This window comes from Dermacentor albipictus, chromosome 8 (genome assembly GCF_038994185.2).
Source record: "Dermacentor albipictus isolate Rhodes 1998 colony chromosome 8, USDA_Dalb.pri_finalv2, whole genome shotgun sequence".
Taxonomy (NCBI): Eukaryota; Metazoa; Arthropoda; class Arachnida; order Ixodida; family Ixodidae; genus Dermacentor; species Dermacentor albipictus.
The window spans coordinates 80,857,275-80,882,011 of NC_091828.1; the positions used below are offsets into that span (position 1 = coordinate 80,857,275).

Below are 24,737 nucleotides of genomic sequence, written 5' to 3' on the forward strand. Positions count from 1 at the left end.
TGTTTATGTTAGCAAACTCCAACTCAGGTGATTGCACAGTGGGAGACGTATAAGCAACAGTGTGAGAATAATGAAGGTGACGTACGGTGCTTGCAGACTGAAGAATATTGACAACGGGTGTATGCGAAGAAAAATACCGCACGTACCGAGCAACATTTAAGGTTTCCGTACCTCTTGTGTCCCACGGGGACGTACCCAACATGGAGGACTGGCGAGAAAGGGGCACCCATCCTGCAATACGTACTGGGTGGCTAAGTCAAAGGAAAACAAATCAAATCAACGAATCAGTTAAATGTAATCCACCTTTCCATTCGGAGATCGGCGTGCTTTAGACATTCCTGTGAGCCGACGTCGTATGTTCAAGGTGTTTAACAGGAACTTTATTTTCCCGTTAAGCAACCTTTCGATTATGTAGGCGCATTAACAACGGATACAAGCCAGTGGACCTACAGTATCATGGTGAATGCGCTTAAGCGACTTTAAATACGTCGTACCAACAAGGCTGCACGTCAGTGCTTGTCGATTTCATATAACCTTTGAATGTATATCCACTGAGATAGTGCCTGACCCAGCAGGCCGCCACGACAAAAACCGGGAAAGCGGGCAAAGAAAGCTCCGCTGTAAACCGACTGCCGCGTACGTATATGGTGGCAAACGCACGCAGCAAATACGTCCGTATTTGTGCGTTTTCTCCGCTCTGCGCTTTTCGTCGGCGGCAGCCGCCTCACAAAAACCGAGTTCGTACGCGGGGCCACCGTAATTGAAAGCCGCGTTGGACGAGGGCGGTCCCTGCGGAGTGGCACCCTTCACGCTCGGCTACCTATCGAGGCGCGGTCCTGGGCCCGAGTCAAATTTTGCACCCCCCGGACTCTCGGAGTGCGCCGTTGCCTCGTTACGCAGGCCTTTGTGTACGTACCCTTGTGTACGTACATTTGTGTCGAGTGTGCCCCTTCTGCAGAGTCGTAAATAGAATCGAGAGTTTTAAGCTCGCCTTAGCCCCCTTTTTGACGTCTCTCTTTTCCAGCAGTTTTAAGAGGAAGGCGCTACGAGGGCCCACAATCAACCGTCGAAGTAGACTCGCTTGGATCCCATTTGGCGCGTGACGTCGTGTTTGCCGAGGAGGGGTCCCTGCTGTGAAATATGTGCCGACCGCGTGCATTTTGTTCGAGATGCGGCACCGTCGTCAGCGTTCAGCGTTTCGTACTCCGAAGAGAACGCGGCGCGAAAGTGTCTTCGGTTTGCACGCATGGAAGACGCCAAATGGGAGACGAAGTTGATGCCTACGCGAGTCTTTGCGCGTATTTCGGGTCGCTCCCACGCGGTCTGGGGTCTAAAAGCAAAGTTTTTGCTGGCACAACTGCTACGAACAAAAAAGAAAAAAATGAAATGAAAAAGACAAGCGCTGAAGACACACGTAAACGTTCCTGCATTTGCCTGAATCACCCTTTATGGAAACATTTCTTTGTCTGTGTCCGCGTGTGTACGTTAGAAAACGCTACTGGAGATGCCCTTTCTGCCATCCACGTGCAGCAATATTTTTAGTTTTGCGTGGTGCACAGTTTGTGCGATAAATTATGCGCCTTGTTCGGCCCTGTCTAAGGTGGGCAATTCGGCTCCTCCCGATGCATCCTTGCGATGACTGTTTCCTTACGCAGTATATAGAGTGTAGCTTCGGTAAGCTTACTTACAGCAGCTATTTGGTACTGATGCTCTTGATCAGTTGTTCTGTTTTTTTTTAAGTGTCAGTTTCATTTACTGGTTTCCTTCTTTTCGTTATGTTTGCAGTGCTAGCCCAATAGTGATCCGCCTAAAGAGTAGCGAGCTGTAAGCTTGCTTACGTTGTCGGGTTGTTATAACTTAATAAACAGCATCAGATAATGTGTTTTGGTGCGAAATTGTGTAAGATGATGCTTATTAAACCAAGAGAGCTCCTACGCTGATCGGTGACTATCTGTCAATCTTAATTTTCGGTTTATTTAGCGACACCGGTGTCTCTACAGCACATTTGCTGTACTCTATGTGAGACTAGGAGGCGGTGGTGTAACTGTCTATTAACCGCGACAGTATAGAAAGTTTGAATACTTAGGAGGCCGTTATACCAGAACATTAGGCATCAAGAAGTGCACTCTACGAGATACGAACTTAAATATTATAAAAATAAAAATATTCAAGCACTTTGAAAATTGGTTGGAGTGAAATAAACATTCGGAGATCTTCACATCAATATTCAAGTATGTACAAATCACACGCAATGAAGAGTTGATCCATGACTTGCGAAAGGCCTCTCATGCGGTAGTCTTGATCCACCTGCGCTGTTAAATGAATTGTGCTGCAACGAAAGACTACTGAAAAGTGTTTTTGGTGCGGATCTACAATCTTCTTAATAACTCTGTCTCACAGAGGCGTTTTTATCAGCAAGGAATATCGACCGGCTCAAGAATGAGAGGACAGACGCTAGTGTTCGTATGGAACAAAAAAAAAGAACAAGGAAAAAGACAAATACCTACACACACACAAGAACCCTCCTTTTCTGCAGACCCCTCATGTCGCAGATAGCGAGACGCTATAATTACGAAGAGCAGGGGAAGAAACGAAAACTGGCGTATCGCGGTTCCAAACATAGACGAACGGTTATTGCGGAAGCCTTCTCAAGCACATCGCTTTCGTCGAACACCCTGTACGCGGTCGGGGTGTTCGCCTCTCTAAATTTACTTAACGGGCCGTCCTACCACCCGACATGCTTTCATACACAAGCTGCGGGTGCTCCAATGGTGCCATTCGTTGCCGCTCAAAAAGTACACGACGAATAATTGCTTTTTTTCCAACCCTCAAGGAAAGTGCTTTAATTTTTTTTCTTTAAAAGCGTTTGGGTCCTTCGGCAAGGGTTGCCTGAAGCGAGGAAGACAGGAAAAATTACACCAGTTCGTCGACAAGGTGTAGCATAGCCCTTGGCCAAAACTACCACGATGGTAACTTCGAAGAGAAATCACTTACTGTGTACGTTGCCGTGTCTTGACAACTCTTGCCACCAAAGCAGACGACAAATTAGTCGTATTCGCGAAAGCAGGTTTGACTCGCTTCCCCGAAAAATAAGCTCCCCCGACCGCACTCAAGATAAGCGCAAGAAGCAGGATGACCCTTATTCGCTTTCTTCGTTTCACAATGAAATTATCGGAGAAAATAAGTAAACAGAAATAAAAAGAAGCGCTTGGAGTTGCCTCAGGATAGCTGCCGTTTGGCGTCTGCTTCTTTCGCCTGCTGTTCCGCGCCGTCTGTTTCTCCGCCGTCTTTTCCCGTCGTCTGCGACTCGATCGCGGAATGCGGTAGAAACTCAATTTGGGTCCCTTCCCCCAGTTTTGGCGTCTACATTTATTTTTCGGCCTCCTTCAGGCGAGGGTGCCAGGGGCACTCGAATACGAATATCCCGTGACGTGATAGAGGAAGTGTGGAAGAGATCTACTTGGCAGACGAAGTGTAGCAGACGAAGTATGACAGACAAACCACATCGTCTGCTCTTTGCGCGTGCTCGAAGTGCGAACCTTCACAGTAAGCACAACGATGTGTGTAAGATGGACCGAATAGAAGGATGCGTGGTGTCTCGCTCGAGGCCTAAGTATAGGCTGCATTCGCTTAGAAGCATGTCAGCAAAGGGCAGTGCAACAAAAATGCACCAACTTAGGGATGAATATTGGTGCTGTTACATTTATGCTAAGATGAGGAGTCACAGGTACGAACCGTAGACACGACTGACGAGTTTGAAGAGCCTGACGGAACCTTAACTTTCGCGCGTGTGTAGCTTTTTTTTTCACTACGCGAACCTTCTCAATTTTTGTTTCACACTTCGTCCCAATATATACTAACCTCTAGAGGTGTGAACGGGACAGCTGAAGCTTGCTCCAAAAGCTTTGACATGCGAATTGAAATGGGAAGATTATGTGAGGTGATTTATATCAACATCCGCTACCTTGACGATTTCGTGCGCGAAACCAAAGCTCTCAAAGCTCGTGAAACCGGACTCCATCGCACGCTATTATAGGAAGCCTAGCAACGCCTCAAAGGGAGAGAAAATAAGCGGAAACGGGAGCTTTCGCTGTTCGAGGGCAGAAACCTACATTGCCTGATACGATAACGCTCGCCTGGGCGATAAGATACTTCGCCTACAGGTTTGAACTGACGAAAGAACGAACAAGCCGACAGAAAGACAAAGGAACATACAAAGAAATACGCAAAAAATAGTCACAAAAATCAATTATCGCGCAATATTTATGAAGGAAAGCATTAATACCAAAGCATGATTTCACTAGGTAACGTTCACTATCGTCTGCGCCGCTGGCTGTATTAATGATCAACTCCCAAAGGTTCATCGAGGCTATTTATATCGCTCGCCATCATAAACTATAACGTCGTCTGAGTCCGTAGTGAAAAGAACTCACTGTAACAGACATTTGTGTACGCTTTCGAAATAACACCGAATTCTCTATTATCAAGAATTTTTGCTCTACAGCACCATGTGAGAAGAAGCCAAAAACAGATAAAAAAGAACAGGTTGATCAAGGCTCGGAAAGCGGAGAAAAAAAGAAAGGGAGTCTCAAACGCCACGCCTGCGGAGCCGCAGTTTCGGAAGAGGGCGGGATGCGTGTCGTGTTGGATAATTGCGGACCAGTTGTACGACTTGATGAACACCGAAATTAATTGCGCCCACATGCTTCCGCCCTGACCTCTATCGCGTGTCTCAGAAACACGCGTAATGGGTTGCGTTCCGAGCCGCTTCACATTGCTCCCTTTTCTCGGATTGCATAAATTATTTGTAAGTGCACCTGCTTTGTGCGTGTGTGTGTGTGCGTGCGTGTGTGCGTGTGTGTGTGCGTGTGAACACCGAGTCTCGCAAATAGGCGGGAAAATGTTCAACGGCTGGACGACTTTAGCTTTCGCAACCAGAGCCAAGCATTTGCAACCAAAGCCAGCTTAGCTGTCTATTTGTGTTTGTTGAAGGCTGCAGCCTTCAGTCTTATGCACCCGTAAAATTACGGGGGCACAACGCCACAAAGCGAACACACTGATATATGTCACACGTTTAGTGGGGGACCGACGCACAATTTCGGCAGAAAAAACAGAAAAGCAGACAGAAAACAATTTTTTTTATTCAGAAGAGTGAGCGAAAAAAGAAATGTGGGTGATGCAGCGTGCAGTTTTCATTGGAACAAAGGCTAACATTACAAAGCGACTATTATTATCTACGTAACTGGACACCACCGCAGCCGATCCGTGCTGCATTAACTGGTTAGGCGCTTGCGAGGAGACATCGCGGTACATCAGGATTAGAGCAAAGCTCCTCGCCAAAGGAATTTGTTTACGCGGAGTAAGGCGATATGTTGACAGGTGGGGGCCGTTGCGAGGTCTCCAGAAAATGCTTGACTGACGTTTCTTCGGCATGTATGTAAGCATCTCCTGATGCATGTAATAATCAATGAATTATTTGTACAATACACCACCATGAGAAGAGCTGTAGCAAGAATAGGATAAAAATAAAGACGTCAAAATTCGCATTTTGCACACAGACACTAGTTTAGCAGCTGTGAATAGTAGCCAAAGTTCTCTACAGTGACAAAGCCCTAACATATTGCGAGGAAGCGGATTCTAACATTCGATGGCGCCACGGAAGAGGCCATGTTTAAATCTATTGGTTGGGAATAAATCGCTGCAATTTTGAGAAAGTGAAAGAGGTTTGGGAAACTTCATGTAAAGTTGTACAGCGTTCAGTATTAACTACAGCGTAAAGAAATTTGAGCAATAGACGGCAAGTCAGCATTCCTGCACGCTACTTGTCACCACGAAAGTGGGCGCGGGGCAAGTTCCAAAGCAACAGCCGCGAGTGGCGCCTATAATGTGAGCCATTCTTGGTGCTTTGAAATGAATTTTGGCGACGCTCCGAGATAGAAAGATTATCCACACAAGCATGCGTGTGACGTTCCTGCTGTCTTTCTTCCTATCTTTTACTCCTGAAGAATTGATAAGAACGAAGAACCACGCTCCACCCACAGCCAATTCACCCTTACTTAGAGGGAGAGAGAAAAATATATTTGCAGAGGGATAGGTAGGTCAGCCTTAACGATAGCTAGTTTTGGCCAGGTAGTTCGCACTCGGGAAATGTCGGCCCTATAAACTTGTAAACATTGCCTTACTAACTAAAGTAATAATGTCAGAATATATAAGCGTGACCCAATGAAGACGTATAAAGAAACAGAGACACGGAGACAGCGCTTGTTTGTGTGTGCTTCTCTCTACGTCCTTGTTCAGTCACGCTTGCACATTCTATCATGGATTCAAACCAACTAGCCCGCCAACGTGCTTTAACTAAATTAACCAACAGGATGTCACGTGCGCGCGACTAAAAATCAACGCGTCTTGCTCAATGAGTGCGGAAACTCGCTGTCAACATTCGTCAACTACTTGACGTTATTCAAAACGTGTGCCTAGATTTAAATACACGAGCCTTCTCGCATTGCTCTCCCAGAAGCTCCACCGCTTACGAGCTCGTCCTCCATGCTTTTCGTCGCAAGCCTGCCTGCTGGCCTCGGTTTTGGATGAATGCCATAAATTGAAGAAACCTTACCGTAAAGGGTCTACAATGTTCGACTCTCAGTCATTTTGGCTTAATGGCTGTGCTAGTTGCCGAAGTTCTGCTGCTTCAAGAGGAGCTTTGCAAGATCCGTGAGAAAGTAGAGTAAGGGAGTACATAATCAGCAGGACATTGCTAATAATTTTTTGTGATTGAGCGAATACGGTAGATGTTTATATTAGAGACTTGAAGTTTGTATTTGAGGACAAGTTAATTTTCCTTGACGCTTCTAAACCGAAATGAACCCCTCTCTTTAAAGCAAAAACAAGACTGGCTTTCCGATTTCGACCAAAATTGGTTGCGTCACATAAGGGGTGCGTCTTTGTGTTAAGATTCGAAACTTCCACAGCGAAGTTAGCGTACCGAGGGTATAATTTCGTAAGCGATATCTCGGAACATAAACGCTTTAGAAGCGCACATAAAATGGAGTTGCATTCGAATACTATAGTTTTAAAGTTTCGCATGTCAACATATAAGATAATCGCAAAATTTCAAGTCTCAATTAATAAATTTTTGTATATTATGTCCTTGGCGACTCAAATCATTTGCAATACTTTCCGCGAAGGATTATGAAGATCCTTTGCAGAAAAAAAAGAAAGGAAAGAGCAAAACAACATTGCGTAGTTAACATGGATATTGTCAAAAAAATAGGGATAGTTTAGCTTTCAGGAGCACGTCTATTCACTGATATTTTAAAGCCAACAGGGTTGAATTTAGTTTGCTTTGCTAGATAGAGGAATCACGAAGACAAATGTTTTGTTGCAGTGTCATCCTAACAGGCAGAAGAGAGAGGGCGAGAATGAAAGAACACGTCCAGAAAGCGCATACTTACACCGATAGTTGCCCGCTCTCGGTAGCCCTTACTGATCGTTCTGCCAAGCCACCCTCCGTTGTTCAAGGATACTCTTCATTGCAGGGAGCGAAGTAATAATAGCAAAAAAAAAGCAAACAACTAGCGACGAAAGGTGTGCGAGATTCAAAGAAAATAAGAACGCGAACGAAACTTCGTACGGGAAGTGAAAGCTAAAAGGTATCCTGCAATCCACCGCCGATGCACAACTCGCCGCTCGAAAAACCGAGCCAAAGTTTCTTCGCGTTCTCCTTTCGTTATTTCGTTTCCTCTCTCCGATTCCACGGCACTCGCCACGGCAGCGTCTTTGCGAAACACTTTCACGTACAGCAATCGTTCGAACGAGGCCAAGACTCTCCGAGCTCCCTCGCCGCACTTGGGCAAAAGGCTCGCTGGACTGGTAACTTCTCTCGATTCAATGAGGCGGGATGGCTCCAACCGTATCGCTAAGCGCGTGCCAGGGCGGATTCGAGGGAGGAGGAAGGCCCTTTGAGACACAAAGAGAAGTGAGCGCTTAATAACAGCGTTGAGAAACAAACTGAAAAAAATAAATTCCAAGGACGAAAGAAAACGGAGCGAATAGGGAGAGAAGAGATCAAAGCGAGAGTGAACAGCACGAAAAGAAAAAAAACAAGAACAAGAAAGGCGAGCTTGAAAACAACCTTATCTCGGCGCGATGGAGCGCTCGAAGTTATAGCGGTTTCGATTCGCTCATCAGGCCGCTCATCACCGGACCTCGCGTGGACCAGTCGTGTCTACGTGTGCGGCACAGTTTTGAGAACGGTGCTCGTGAAGGCAATACGCGGCGTGAGGCGTAATCTTGGGTGCTGTGTGCGTAGCTTGTTGGTGGGTTGGCTGTTTTCCTGGTGAGGGACGATGCGACAGGCATCGGCGAGATTTCCTACTAGCTCACGAGGAAAAAGAAATTATAGACCTAGGACATTTGAGACGTCTTTTCATTGTATGGTGACGGTTCCCGAGGATGCTTCGTAAAGTTTCTTTGTTTTTTTTTTCTGGCGTCCGTCTCAGATATTGCGATGAGGCTTCATTGGCACAATGATTAGCCGGAAAAGACAGCTTCATTATTTCTCACACCGCTAGGAATTTGGTCCAAGGTAACGCCAAGTCCGAGGCTGTTGGGTCGTCTACATCCACGTCACCCTGGTCACCATAGTCAAGGCATATCTCAATGCCTTCGTCGGCTGTCTTCGTCATCATCTATGCCTAGTCGCTGTCTTGGTCCTGCCATCGTCGCCGTTATCGTACAGCCGTCGTCATATCGTCGTGCCATCGTCGGTCTTCGTAGACCGCATACCGCCGTCCTTGTCCCTGTAGCAGTCGTCGCATTATTCGTCGTAGATTCCGGGCCAGACAGCTGTGTTTTCGGTGCCTACAAATATGGTAAAGTGGGAGGCGTAGCCGACATGCGGGAGCCTGTGGTAAATCCGCAGGGAAACTCCAGGGAAACTATATCGGGCATCAGTATATAGCTTGTGAAGCGGAGCATGGTCAGCCAACAGAGCCGGTGTCATTATTGAATGCCAGCGTCTTTTGACCTTGTGCGCTTGTTCATATTTGCGTTCGGCTTCAGTTTTCTTAAAGACGAAAAAAAAAGAGAAGATGCTGTAGCGTACAAGAGCATGACGGAAGTTCTAACACGCACATGCTGCAGCCGCACATTATTCCTATATTTACGGACGTTTACTATTCTGGAGTTTTCAGAGGCTACAACGTTATGCTGTTCAGCACGAGGTAGCCAGACCATCACCCGTTTCCGGCGGACGTATTTCGGTGGGGGCGAAATGGCCAGGCACCTAAAGTTAGGTGCGCGTTAAAGAACCTGACGCGATCGAAATTAATACAGAACCATCCGCGATGGCGTCTATAATAGCCCGAGAGTTTCATCGGGACTTTGAATCTCACGTGGAATACCGCACATACAAGGTACACCAGACTGACCAGTTACACCTTCGCTGAAACTCGGACCTCCGACCGGACTACACCGACGCGAAGCGTCTCTTCTGTGTCATTTGTGCTTTGGAGTTGCCTTCACGAGAGCGTATTCAGCATCAATTAGAATGGCTGACACTCTTGCGTGTGTCATCTGCGGCTGTGAGGAGAACATTGACCGCCTATTGTGAAACTGTGCTCAGTTTGAAGCACAATAACAACCTATGTACAACGCATTCAGGAAACTACAGACGATCGTCTCCCGAGAGAACAGACAGCACTAGAACACCGTCCCCTCTGACCATCGGCTCAGTAAGCACTGAAGGCACTTATTTGCTTTCTGGGAACGTCTGACTCGGGCAAGCACCTTTGATTCTGTAGCGCTGTCCGTACATATCTATATACCCCATCTCTCTCTCTCTTCTTTATATTCCCCTTCACCATTACGCAAGCGCAGGGTAGCCAACCGGATTTTTGACTCGTTAACATCACTGCCTTACATCTCTCTTCTACCCTCTCCAAATCTCACGAATCAGCCAATACTTTGTAGCTGTTAATGTAGCTAACTATGTGCCTTCAAGGGTGAGTAGTGCACTTCATACGAGGTCCTGCGATGGTACTTATAATGCACTAAACGCAAAAAAAGAAAGCATAACAAAATCGAAAAAGCGATTTCTTGCCACAACGGCGGCAATCGACAAAACTGGCAAGCTGCTCATCCAGGAAGTTGGAGGCGCAATCGTCCAGATTCATCGTAACTGGCAGCGACGACGCACCCTCTGGTGGTTTTCCGCTAAAGTAACGGTGGGAGATGTTGCGAAACGTTTTTTAAGGCGCCACTGCCAGTTTCTCAAATGAGCGTCCAAATCAGTTTCCTTCCATCGCAAAATGACAGAAAGAAGAAAAAAAAGGTTGAAAACTGATTTAGAGATGTTTCATCCATGGACATGCACCAAAAAGTCATCGAAAGCTCTTTGCAGGTAATTTAATTCTAGTTCTTGGAAGTATAGGAAGCAGCACTTCATTAAGCGAACGGACAGGTTGTGCAACCGAAATGGGCCGGCTGCCATATACCGCAAGCATGGTTCACCTAGCCCCGCATAATACGACGACTCTGTTTCGCTCGAGGCCACTTCCTATTCGATTCTTACCGGCCACCGTGCCTGGTGACCGATCTCTAAGATAATATGAACACAACCACGCTAAATGAAACTACACATGACAACGGATATAAATGTGCTGTCGTACGGTATAAAACAAACCAACAAAACAAACGTTATTAGCGCGTATACGCAGATCCAAGCAGCTCCTTGCGTGAGAGACAGCGAAGTAATGTGACGGGGTGTTCACACCTTTCGGAAGTTCAAGAAGCCTCTTTCGCCACTGCCCAATATATATTTGTTCAAACATTTCACTGCGTCGAAGTTAGACCTTCCGATTTCTCCGCTATGTTCCACACATGTTCCTCTGTGCTACATCAGCGCTACTGCACCGTCCTTGCCTAGTACAATGCGCGCTTGCGTCATCAACCCTGAGCACACCGTTATATACGCATTTCCGCCACATGAAAATCGTGCAATTCTAGCATACTGCTTTGCCCTAAATCATGACAATGTATATATATATATACACACACACACACAAGGCCACGAATTCTTTTGTTGCATAAATGTCATCGGCACCCTGATAACATAAATGAACGCACTCGTGAATTTTCTTATCTTTCTTAGAATGGAGTGCAATCTACGGTCACTGTGTGAATATGGCGGAGCGTTTCTCGCTGACGAGCTGGATATTTGGTTTTTGTGGCTTAACTTCTCGTCCTGGAAGGATTCGCACGCAATGAATTTGGCCAAAGGACAGAAACGGGTTGAACGTATCGACGAATGATCGAGTTGAACGCAGGATCAGGTTTGTTTTACTGCATATTGTTAGGCTATACTGCACACCTCATCGGCCCTATAAAAAAATGGAGTCGTGTACCGCGAATTCTTCGAGGTACCCTAGAGAAATGCCGAGCTCGTTGTTTGTACGTGAGACACCGTCACATAAATGTTGAGTCTCAGCAAAACGTTGTCGATTGAGGGAACGAAAAGTACTCCCTTAGAAGAACTCCATGCCCATAAATATTCCTTCCACCGGGACAGACACAGACACGGGCTATTATCCCTACGTGTGTTTTCTCCCTTGCTCCGTCGTCATAGTAGGCGGAAGGAAGTTGTGTCTAGGACGCTTCGGGTCGGGGTGGACTTTACACCACCTGTCACAAATACGCGTAACTGACTGCACTTTCTACTGGTCACAACGCGTCTGGGCTGTCGCCTTCCCGTGACACAAGTAGAGGCCGTTGAGACCACTCACTTAGTATCGAGTTGTGCAGGTTTGCCAAGGAAACACTGCCGTCTTCTACTGCAAGCTGGCCTCCACTACAGTGCTACGAACAGTAGTTATGAGTGCGTGGTACATAACAACGAATACAACAAAACACTGCTACTTCGTACACAACACACACCAATTGCACAGGCAATACACGGTGGTCGCTATGCGTTCAGGGAAGTCTCCATCGAAAAAGACGATAAATAATGGAGGTCACAATTTTTACTATGATTATTTATTGAGATGACAGTTAAAAGTTGAAAACTGGGCTTACTGTGTTTGTCCTTCCGTTGCGCTGACACCATCGTCATCGCGTTATTTTCATCTGGCAGCCTGCCCATCCTGGCCTTTACCTTTGGTATAAAGCACAAAGTATCAATTTTTGTTCGGTATGTAGTCAATAAAAATAAAGATTGAGCCACCTGTAGCAACTGTAACTCGAACTCTTGGCTCTCCGGAGTAGAGAGGTGAAAGCACTAAGCAATGCGCCGTCGCGCAACATTTGAAGCGAAGCTTTCTACGGAAACACTTCTGGACTGTGCTGATTGTGGCTGCTGCCATGGCCATGTTGCACATCTCAACGCAGGACAGCCTACATAGCACTAGACGGTTTTTACGTATAACCATCAATAAAACGAGATACAATGGAGTTTTGACCTTCTCTGATATGTCATATCATTTACATTAGTGCGTTTGACTGTTGTTTTCTCGTGACGATAACACCTGCAGGTGCAAACAATGCGAACGGTGATGTAGTCGCGAGTTCGGCAAAATGCTGTCTGGTCATGTAAAAAGATTGTTAGGAAAGAAGGAGGCCATGACGGCAGTAAAAAAGGAGATGACGTTTCGAGATCTTTTTTGGATACCTTGGATTCCTTGTTCACAACGCTATGAACCAATTTAATGTGAATAATTAGGAGATGTGATCAGTCTATGGGATCAGTCAATCTTGCGAACAAGGAATCCTTTGTTCACAAAATCGTGAGGAAGGAATTTATGCGGAATTTATAAGGAATCAAGGACAACTTGTTCATAAAATTGTGAACAACGAATTAGTGCAGATACCGAAGCAGTCATTTCATTTCGACCATGATCTGCTACCCATTTGTTTTGAGCCATAATGCGAGTGTTCTATTCACATATTGTTTACAGCTACTGACCGGCGAAATTTGGTTTGTGTTTTTCAGAAACCGAGGTGGATGTTTCTCGCCTTATTGGCAACTTGGTGCGCCTCAAGTACAGTCGATGCCAGGAGACCACTGCGCAAAGTCAGCCTCACAAGTAAGACCACATGATTTCCTTGCTTGCTTTCGACCGGCGCTTTTGTTCGTTTTCGGGTCGTCGGCACCAAGCCAGCCGCTTTTGCGTGTGGTGATTGGTCACGCTAAGTGAAAAAAAAAGGAATTGGACTGTCTTACACATCGAAGTGCCTACCTTTCCCATCTACATATAGTCTGCATGTCGTACAGATCTTATCGTACTGATTTGTGTGTGGTCGTTATCGAAAATTTCCGTCCACGCGTTGCCAAGGTTAATGAGCACGAGGTATTTGGTTCGAACATGGGGCCCGGCAGCAGTGCTGCCAACGGAGGCGCAATTTGAAAAGGCTAATTTACTTAGAATATAGGCGGACGTTAAAGAAAAGGTCATCATCATCATCATCATCATCATAATCATCATCATCATCATCATGGCTACGACCACTGCAGGGCAAAGGCCTCTCCTATACTTCTCCAACTACCCTGGTCCTGTGCTAATTGTGGCCATGTTGTCCCTGCAAACTGCTTAATCTCATGTGCCCACCTAACTTTCTGCAACCCCCTGCTACACTTCCCTTCTTTTGGAATCCAGTCCGTAACCTTTATTGACCATCGGTTATCTTCCCTCCTCATTACATGCCCTGCGCATGTCCATTTCTTTTTCTTGATTTCACCTAAGATGTCATTACCTCGCGTTTGTTTCCTCAACCAATCTGCTGTCTTCTTATCCCCTTAACGTTACACCCATCATTCTTCTTTCCATAGCTCGCTGCGTCGTCCTCATCCTCAAAGACGTTGCTTCGGCCTCAAAGAAAAAGTAGTATAATACAAAGGACTAAACTATGGTATCTCTGATGGACCAGGTGGTGTTCTCGAACTTTCAATCAATCAATCAATCAATCAATCAATCAATCAATCAATCAATCAATCAATCAATCAATCAATCAATCAATCAATCAATCAATCAATCAATCAATCAATCAATCAGTGCTGATAAGGTTACGCTTACCTTCACGAATAATGCGTCCGCTGCAATCTACTAGTTACAGGCACTTCAGACTACGTACATACAGAGAATGAGTGACGCAGAGCAAACATACACGGGACCAGCACCGTTCATACGCTGGCCCACCGTTGCGCAATTAGAGAGACCGAACAGCGTAGCGCGGTGTCCACGCGCGACGACGCCTACTCCCCAGACTTCCGTTACGCGGTCGCTTCTATCACGCGTGTCTCGCTCTGCGACGTCGGTGCAATTATCCCGTCAAGCAGAACGAGGAGGGCCGCAAGGATTACGTACGGGCTGGCGTATACACACAACAGCCCACCGTCTTTGCTTATTTTTGGGCTCGGTGCTCGGTCCAGTGTAGACAAAGAGTCTTTCCTCCAAGTCGACGCGGCTAATTCCGGCAGCGGGATAATCTCCGGAGCAGCTGTAGGTTAGACACAGGTCCCTGGCACGAGCGACCGAACAAGCAGTGCGCGTAAGCCTAACTCGGCTGCTGGGTTTGATGCGGGTGACGGAAGTTCTGCAGGAAGAGCTTCAACCTGCCCGGATGAAGTGGGCGCCGCCGGTCTTAGCGATATAAAAATTGCGTTCGATTTGTGACTGTTTGCAGGCCTGTAGGCGGAGGCGCAGCAACGCCGACTGTAATCGTGTGTGCGTGACTCGTCGTATACGTAATTAAACGTATTGCAAAAGGAGCAGAGTTGAACCGTGTTTTAAAGTAGCTGAGGCACTGCATACGTTACTGCAGTTGACCCCGTGAAGTCCGGTGAACTTCCTGTTTGCTCGGCTGTGCTAGAAAATTCTGGAGACTATGTTGAACCATCAATCTCGCCGTCCACGTCTCTCTCAAGAAACGCCAGTCATACGGACGCTACGCTACGCTTTCAGAATGTCGCAACATTCAAAGCTCTTGAACAGGTTTTCCACACGTTTTGAAAAACGCTACGCGTAATGCGGACAAATACTGTGAAACGCTTGGCCTAACGCGGTTAATGAGGCTGCCTCTAAATCTATGCGTGCTCGTGTGCAAAACTGGATGCGCATTACTTTCTTACCCGGAGTCAATGAAACGATGGTAATAGTTGCACTGCGGCGGTGGTCAAACGTTGGTGTAGCAAGCTCCTAATCGGTAGTCATCTACGCCTAGCATTTTCAAGAGAAAGCCAATGCCTTTTTGACTTCAGCGGAAGAAAACTTGGAAACGATGAAACCATTTTGCTTTGGCCGGGAGAGTTGTCAGCCACAAATCGCACCGCATGCTTTTCGCACTCGTCTGTGGCCCATGAACAAGCTTCGCGGATCCGCAAAGAAAACACTTCGTTAATGAAGTGAGCTTTCTTTGTGGAAGCTATAGGCGCACGCCCGAAAGTTTCGTTAAAGAGCCGTATGAGGGAACGCAGAGTGGTATTTTATTTCACTTGGAATTCTTGAGCAAGCTGGTGGGCTCTGCTGAACATAAACTAGAGATTGACTAGCACTGTCACGCCGCCTTCGACTTGCATTTCGCGCGCTGAAAATATGCGCCAATTGTTCTTTCTTCTGAATCTTTATGCCAGTTGGTAGTTGTGTTTCTTGTGTGTGTTCTTACATGTTGTGTTATTGGGGCCACAAACAATATCTGGCATCATAATATTTTAATGATTTGTTCGTCTAATTCATTGCTTGCTTCTTTCTATAGTTATTGATTTTCATACTTCGAAGGCGCCTATTGGAACGCTGCAATCCGAAGGTTGCGCGATAGAATTTCAGAAATCTAAAGTCTAATTTCTGCCACAGTTCTTCTCTGGACAAAACTTCACATGCGGCGTAGTGGCATTTAACGCACCGAAAGCCGAGTGGTAATAACGAGAATCATTGTGCGGATTATTTGTACCAGTCGTCTGTGTAGAAGTGGACAAACCATTATTTATTCGGCAATCATTAAGTGTGGATGTTGCTGAATGACAGGGCTTCTAAAATGCCCGAAGTGGCAAGGTATTATAATTTTCCTCCACACGCGTTTCGAAGTGCGCCGGTGTGAGAGAAGTCCACCAACCCGTTATCGCTACGACAAATGTAGAAGCGGACAAAATTAGCACAATAATTACATACAGAAGCAGCACATCAGGTAAATTTACGCTTTGGACTAGGTCGGGTCGCCTTGTGCGTCACCTTCAGCAATTCTCGTGGTTGCGTTCTCTTCATCGTCGTTTTATTCTAACATTTATTTGTGGCAAAAGCACTGGAGGAGCTATCGCAAATGCAGGTTGTTGGTTTTCTATTCGTTTCAAGCGCTAGCAAAGGCGAACCGCTAATCCGCACTGGGAAAAAGCGTCGTCAAGGAAGTTGCCCGAACTGCCTATACGGAGTGTTCGTGGGCCACCGAGCGCACCTCGTAGAACTCCTCCGTGTTTCGTGATTTCTTTCCTTGAGGCTCGACTATGACGCGTCGTGTCTTTTCTGTTCCAGACGTCTCCCGACCACATGGTCTCACCTCACGGCCGTCGCGGCTGGCTGTCTGTGCACTGCCGCTATGCCCACCGACACTTCCACGCGGTTAGCGAGGCTTCACGCAAGTCCCTCCACAGCTGTGGTCAGGAAACCGCTCTACCGCGCGGTGTGTACGAGCCAAACAGAATACGAAACGTCAACAGAAGCAGCCAAGCAGCGCTACGCGGTGTAAGCCTAAAGCACGGAGTGGCTCGCTGCAGCCACAGTATGTAGCGTGCAGAAGCTTTGTCGGTCGAGCTGCGTGGTAGTGCGAGTTGCGTTTTGCTTCTGTTGCATCGAGGATGTCCCTGGCTTCGTGAGCGTTAGTGCGGCCACGTCGTGCGTCTGTCTACACGTCTGTCTCGGCTCGCTGCGCAGCAGACCGCAACGCGAGCAGACGTCATGAAACCCCACGAGCAGACGACGCGTCCGCGCGTCTGGGGCAGTCACGGATCGCGCGACGGCTCGTGCGTCACGCGAATGCGTGCGCGCGCTCCCTGCGATTTTGCGCCCGCTGCGCTCTGGCGTGTGGGATTTCGTGAGCGGCGGGTTCAAGGCGCCGCGCAGACGCAGAGAGGAAGGGTTGCGCTGGCGTCCCAAACACTCGGCAGGCTGTCCTTCTGGTTCTCGAGACCAGTGAACCCTTTTGTCGTTGTGCGGGAATCAGAGCAGAGTTGACAGCGAGGGAGCGCGACAGTACCCTGAATCTGCCGAACTGGGTACATGCTTCCTCGAAGGTCGGCACGCGGCTTGTGTTCTTCTTAGGAGATCAGCAAAAAACGTGAGGTGAAAAAAAAAGAAAGAAAGAAAATACGGCAGGAGCCAACGGTACGTTTTTTGTCCCGTCTTGCACTGTATCTAAGACGCAAAGCTGAAACGACATGCTTCAGGTAGAAAGGATTCGGCACTGGATGTGAAATGGCGCGCCCGGCCTATCATATATGGCGCGCTCTGTATTGCGCACGCCAAAGTAGTAGTGAGAGTTTGTTACTGTCGCAGTACATGAGTTCAAAACGGAACCAATCGCTGAAGTTCGCTGCCTTTTTCGTTCCTTATTAAACGTGCTCCCGTCTGACGCAAAACGTGCTGACAGCTGTACGAACTATTCGATCGAGCGCGCAATTTGATATCTGGTCGCCTCTTTGTCTCTCTTCCATTCCCCTCTCCTCCTTCCCGCATGCAGGGTAGCAAAGTGGACAAAGCATCGCCAACCTCTCTGCCTTTCCTCCCCGCTCTCCCTCTCTCTCTCCCTTCGGTCGCATTAGTCGGGAACTACACACGTTACATCACCCAATTGGGTGAGGTAACGGTGAGGTGAGGTAAGATTGGGTGAGGGAACAACGCGAGTTAACGACATCTTAGTTGAAATCAAGAAAAAGAAATGGGCATGGGCAGGACATGTAATGAGGAGGGAGGATAACCGGTGGTCATTAAGGGTTACGGATTGGATCCCAAGGGAAGGGAAGCGTCGCAGGGGGCGGCAGAAAGTTAGGTGGGCGGATGAGATTAAGAAGTTTGCAGGGACGGCATGGCCACAATTAGTACATGACCGGGGTTGTTGGAGAAATATGGGAGAGGCCTTTGCTTTGCAGTGGGCCTAATCAGGCTGATTATGATGATGAAACGTTACAGCACGGATTAACAGGAGCGGCCCAATCGCTTTGGTTCGCGATGACGTGAATATACACAGCTGGTCCACGTCGGGTGTTCGAGCGAACCGCAACGCCATGTCGTCGAGACGCACGTGGCCCGGCAGCGCGCCTCAGTCAGTCACGTGGTGGCTCGCCGCGGGCGGCGTCGACCTGACCTTAGCGCCGTCCGCTATGCGGGCACTGGCCCACATACGAACCCGTTCCGGAACAGGCGCGCTTAACCCAGCGCGGACGACAGCGCCGGAAGTCAGCCGAAAGGGCTTCTCACTTCGCCCGATGGGTGAGGTACGCAGCGCGGGCCGAAATATGAAGTTTCGACAGAGCAATATCGAGCATACTGAAAAGATTTTGCGCCAAAAAACAACACACACAAGAAAGACGACCACACCACGGGCGTCGTCGTCGTCTTTCTTGTGTGTGTTGTTTTTTGGCGCAAAATCTTTTCAGTATGCAAGATCACCAACTAGCCCAGCACTTGACTCTTCTATAGAATTTCGAGAGTTGAGATTCAGTGCTCGCGGAAGACGCTTGCGTGGTTGGGGGCGATGGTGGCAGGGGTGTTTGGGATCGCTAAAGAGTAAGTGCGCCAATCGGGGCGACAAAATAACTGCGTTTTGACGGCATGCCAGCGCAGCACATAGGATGGGACAAAGACAAGCGCTGGAAGAGCAAATGCTTCTTATTTCGTAGATGTGTACAAATTCGTGGTGAAAATAGTGAGACGACACATAAGCAGATTCCAGTTAAATGCACTGAACGGAGGCCACAGAATATTATTACAATTAATTATGTAAACGTATATAAACGCCACAGAGAGGGAAATAGAAAGTGACCAATAATTATCGTGTGAAATCGTGCCGGACCATCTCGAAAGAAAGATAAAAAAGAGGCAAAGAAAGGGCAAAGGCACACACCACAACACATTACATTTCTTGCAGAGCTTGACAACTAAAGATAAGGTTATGCTAGGAGAATGCCAGCAAACTTGAGGCTGGGGATAGGCAATGTGACAGAAAGGTGGCTGGACTAACAACTAAACTTTATTGTCGAAAACAACGTGCCCCAAGTCCGTATTGAACATGCGCAAGGCACAGCATATCATATACACGGTACGTGATACCGTGCATATGTTACGCTGTTTTCAACAATAAAATTCAGTTGTTAGTATAGCCACTTTCCTGTCCCTTTTTATATGCCTGCTTCTCCTTTTTCTCTTCAAGTTGGCTGGCATTCTCCTAATGTAACCACTGGCCAACCAGCCCAACAAGCCCCTCTTATGCACTAAAGACAAGAGTTGACTTAAAAAATTGCATTATTGGGTTTTACCTGCCAGAACCACGTATGTTGGCTGGCATTCTTCTAGTATAACCATGCTCCATTTAGCCCAACAAGCCACTCTCATGAACTAAAGGCAAGAGTTGAGTTAACAAAATTGCATAGCGGGGTTTTACGTTCCAAAAGCACGCTATGATTATGACGCACGTCGTAGTGGGGGACTCCGGAATCATTGCGACCACCTGGGGTTCTATAGCATGCACCCAATGCATGGCACATGGATGTTTTTGTATTTTTCCCCCATCGAAACGCGGCCGCCGCGGGCGGGATTCGATCCCGGGCCCTCAGGCTTAGTAATAGCACAACGCCAAAGCCATCGCGCCACCACGGTGGGCAAGAATTGAGTTTTGTGGTTGAGAACATTTCTACTACAGCTCTGCAAGCCTCTTTTCGCGTTTGAGCTCAACCTTACGAAAATGCGAAGCCATCGAGCACACTTTGAGAATGTTCAAGAGGGTGAAAAGTTGCTCAGCAGCACTGAGGCAACAATTGTTAACATTATACTTTGAAACTGGGACATTCCAAAAGCAATTGCTCCAGCGTTTCTTTGTAGTGTTCACAATTTTGGAGAATGGACCGAAAGGAAAGAAAGCACCTATCAAGCAAAAAATAAATATTCGCAGAGCGCTAGACGTATGATGAACGGAATCTTGCGAAAACGGCTCTTGCGCGCAAAAGGATAAAAAGAAATAATTTCCAGATCCGACCCGTGTGAGAATCGGTGCAATAAAGCGTTGATCGGTACCACACGCGCGCTAACGTTGTCATTATTCTTCCCTCTGCAAGAGCCAATGAGTGTCTAAATCGTCCTGAAGCGCTAGCTACCATGAGTGAAGAGTGATAAGACTATGAATCAAGTGTGAGTTGGAAGCCTGCCCACTGGTTAGTGCCGGGCCATTGTGCCTCGGGACTTGGCTAAAATTCTAGCATCTGACGTGTAATTTCTTTTACTAAACCAGATTTTGTGTAGAACGCCCACTGTCTCTATTTAGCAAGACGCAGCCTAAACAACGGGCGGATTCACACAGGCACAGGAAAACACCAGGAAATAAAAACCTCAATGACATTATAAATCTGGCGCAGTCAGCCAGGTTTTCTTGATAGAAATGACACCTCTGCCCTGCCGTTCATGAAAATGCCTGCCGATTTCGGACCATTCGTCTAGTAAAACTTTTGTGGTGCATCTGTAGTAAGAAAGCAGGGCCTGTATACATTTTCTCGTAACGCGTATGACCATGCAATGTGCCTTCAGGCTCCTGTTACGTGGATGCCACATTTTTTTTCCTTGCCACAGGTGGCAAGTGAAAATCACGTTTTAGTCCTTAGCGCACCAGAGCCTTGTTTCCATGTTGGCGGCAAGGCTTATTTCGAGCGCAACTGGTAACCCTAGCTTGACAATTATTATTGATTACTAAAGACAGGAAACTGCCTCACAGTTTGGTTTAGATCATCCATCATGCTGCAGCTCGAGCTGACTGTATTGTGGGCACATATACCGTCTAATACCCACGTTATCTTCGAGTGGATTCCATCCCAAGTGCTTCCAATTCGTGGATACGTCCTGCGACTGGGTCCGACTTTAGCTGGAAACGAAACTGAATGCCAGCTAATGAAACTTTGCTGCATGTCCTTACGTGTCCTTCAAACTATATGCCACTGGCTCGCATTCATATCGTCAAATCCATGCCAACTGTTTGGGAGGATGAGGTCGTAGTTTTCTTGCATGTTCGACAACGAGGGTCCAGTTGGCTCGTGTAAGTCACGTCAAATTCGCACCACTCCTGGCAGATTTCATCATATGTCCGCTCATGTTTTTGCATTGTTGTCCAATTTCAGCTTTTATCCCCATCGTCAAATCTGCACCATATGTATGGGATACATTGCCTCGCAGATCCCACGGACTACTTGAATCTGGCTCCACCTTGATTAATGTTCTTAAATTCTGGCCAGCTACTGCAGCAAAGTACTTCATAGATCTCTCCATTTCCTAGAAGTCCGATCCAACTGGCTCGTATTCAAATCTTCGTCAGCTATTCCAGTAAGCACTGTCACCGTTTTTCCCAAGTCCTTGAAGTGGGATCAAACTTGCTTGCATTCACCGTATTCCCAAATTGGTTCCACCATACTGGCAAAATGTGCTGCTTGTCTTCGGCCACAACTCCGGCTCGCATCCATATCACTGAATCGGCTCCAGCCGCTCCAGCAAAGACCGTTGCGGGTCCTTGCACGTCCTTGCCACCACAATCTTTCTCGCGAAATCTCGATCGCCAGACTGCGCCAGGCACTGCGTAAGATGGAACGACATTCCCTTTCGAACAGCCACGGACTGGCATCGAATAACTAATCACCTTACTCTCTCTCTCTCCCTGAATCGCACTCAGTATAATGGTGCCCCTGCCAGGAGTGGGCGTCGTCGCGTATGCAGCGAGCTGTTATTGACCCAGCTGCTCTGTAGCGGTACTAGATAATGAATTCGATTCCGATCGGCTGGTGATGCATAACGAATGAGTGAGCATTGGGCACGTACTTGGGCCGTACTCTCCGGTGACTCGCTCGATGGTTTTGTGGCCTTGTAGCTCCAAGCCGGGGAGAAAGTTGTTGGCGAGAGTTTGCTCTGCGTGGATCAGATTGGTGTTCAGTCCTGGCAGTGCAGCAGAGGGAGTGGCGCGGTTCCTATTAAATCCATTAAAGCCATTGTGCATTGTTCCTGTTTTCAGGGCTGTACGCGTTCCGAATAACGAGCTTTGTCAGAATGTTGGTTAATTCACACGGTGATAAGCATAGGCTAGTAGTAAAACAGTAACAATCAAATGGTCAAAAGCAAGCTTGAAGCAAAGTGTGCAGCGTTCGAGAACGGAATGCCAATCACACGAGAGCACTGGACGTTGGCCAAGTGATGGCTCCAAGAACTGCACTGTCTGAGTAGTTTGACCAGACATCCGGGCTCTGCGAAGTATGAATCAACATTTATCAATGACTGTTGCAGGATATGTACGTAGAATCGAAATCAGATTGTACATTCAACTGATTTACCCGTTCAGATGTGCGCTTGCATCTATGTGCTAATTCGTTTCATTTCTGACTGAATATTTCAAGTCAAAGACACAACGCTGTAGTCACGGTGCCCGCGGCCAGCACATTTCTATGTTAGAATTAAGTTTCCTTCAATGTTTTGAGCATGTTCAAACCGAATAAACGATCACTAGGAAGGCTTCAGCATCGATGGCAGGGAACAGGGAAAGAAAGTTTGAGTTCCGAACACGTAACTCCCCTTGTTCGTTTCAATCGGTGCTCGGGTGGCGGAAGCTTTCGCATGATGAAACTCGAAACTTGGAATCTCGTGATTAAACATGTAACGCACAAAATAACCTATCGTTTGTGTCATCGTCTCTTTAGCTCCCTAGTTCAATTCCGGGCCACAGTCACGAAATCGCTCGTGAAGTTGCACTCTCGTGCGCACTAAAGAACCCTAGGTGGTCACAACTAATCCTAAGATACTGCTACCCAGGCTCAGTGGCGTCTGTTTCATTCGATGCTGTGGACTCAATGTAGTGTGTGGTGCAAGTTATCCTTACCTTTCGTCTCTGTGTGTGTCTTCTAGTGGGTCAGAACAGCATGCTGACTGTGTTTACTCTCATTAGCTAACTTAGCTTGTTGTTATTGTTACTTCTATGCAAAATGTGGCAGCTACCATTGTCTCGTTTATTTATTGTCATTTCAATAAAAGGCCAATAGATCTAGAGATGTGCTCACAAGTTGCATGCTACTCTCTGCGAGGCTATCGGTAATATCGTAATATCTGTGATCCGGACTGAGTGACCAATACGACATCCCCAGTGGACTTCCTCTTGTTTTAATCTTTCCGTCCCCTTTTCCCTCACCGGGCTCAGTCCTGGTTAAGCTCGCTATCTTTCATTTATAATTTGCTCTCTCTCTGTCTTCACTATAAACGCCATATAGGCTGGATCGTTTCCATTTTTGATTCCAGAGAATCATCATCATCATCATCGGCCTGGTTACGCCCACTGCAGGGCAAAGGCCTCTCCCATACTTCTCCAACTACCCCGCTCATGTACTAATAGTGGCCATGTCGTCCCTGCAAACTTCTTAATCTCATCCGCCCCCCTAACTTTCTGCCGCCCCCTGCTACGCTTCCCTTCCCTCGGAATTCAGTCCGTAACCATTAATGACCATCGGTTGTCTTCCCTCCTCATTACATGTCCTGCCCATGCCCATTTCTTTTGCTTTTGCTTGATTTCAACTAAGATGTCATTACCTAGCGTTTGTTCCCTCACCCAATCTGCTCTTTTCTCATCTCTTAACGTTACACCCATCATTTTTCTTTCCATAGCTTGTTGCGTCGTCCTCAATTTAAGTGGAACCCCTTTCGTAAGCCTCTAGGTTTCTGCCCCGTATGTGAGTACTGGTAAGAGACAGCTATTATACACTTTTCTCTTGAGGGATAATGGTAACCTGCTGTGCATGATCTGAGAATGCCTGCCAAACGTGCGGCAGCCCATTCTTATTCTTCTGATTATTTCCGTCTCATGATCCGGATCCGCTGTCACTACCTGCCCTAAGTAGATGTATTCCCTTACCACTTCCAAAGAAGAATGGGAGAAGTATGGGAGAGGCCTTTGCCCTGCAATGGGCGTAACCAGGCTGATGATGATGATTACCCAACGACATCGACATCTGTGGAACTAGCTGCTCTTTGCGCTGCACTTTGCTTCGTAAATCGGGAACCACTTCAACAATGGTCAACCTTCAATGACTCAAAGGCAGCCCTACAATCTGTGCTATCAGCTCTGCGTCGCGGGCCATACGAACAGCTCGTATTCGATATTAGATGCCTGTTCAATACATCACATGAGAAAGCACACCACGTGATGTTTCAGTGGCTGCCAAGTCACTGCGGCGTCATAGGAAACGAAGACGCCGACAATGCTTCTCGGGCAGCTCTTGAAGACACGCAGGAAGAGGCTATACCTCTTTCACGGGCCGACGCAGCCAACAAACTTCGAATGCTTGCACAGGAGCTCACGCTCTCTCTATGGTGCGCACCAAGCAGCCAGACAAACCGCAGCAATCGTCAATACCACCTGCCCTCTTTTATGCATTTCTGTATGCCAACTGGACCCCGCCGAAGAGAGGCCCCTCTGCTTTTTCGCTTATGGCTAGGGATAACATTCACGAAATCTAACTCATTTCGCATTGG

The 24,737-nt window shown here is 47.3% G+C and overlaps 1 protein-coding gene across 1 annotated transcript in view; it reads left to right on the plus strand.

Moving 5' to 3' along the window:
• Cht7 (chitinase 7) overlaps positions 1-24,737 on the plus strand; it is a 208,989-nt gene that overhangs the window by 119,498 nt on the left and 64,754 nt on the right. The window contains exon 2 of the mRNA XM_065427728.2: positions 12,983-13,076. Coding sequence (XP_065283800.1) covers positions 12,983-13,076 — 94 coding nt within the window. The remainder of the gene's footprint in view (positions 1-12,982; positions 13,077-24,737) is intronic.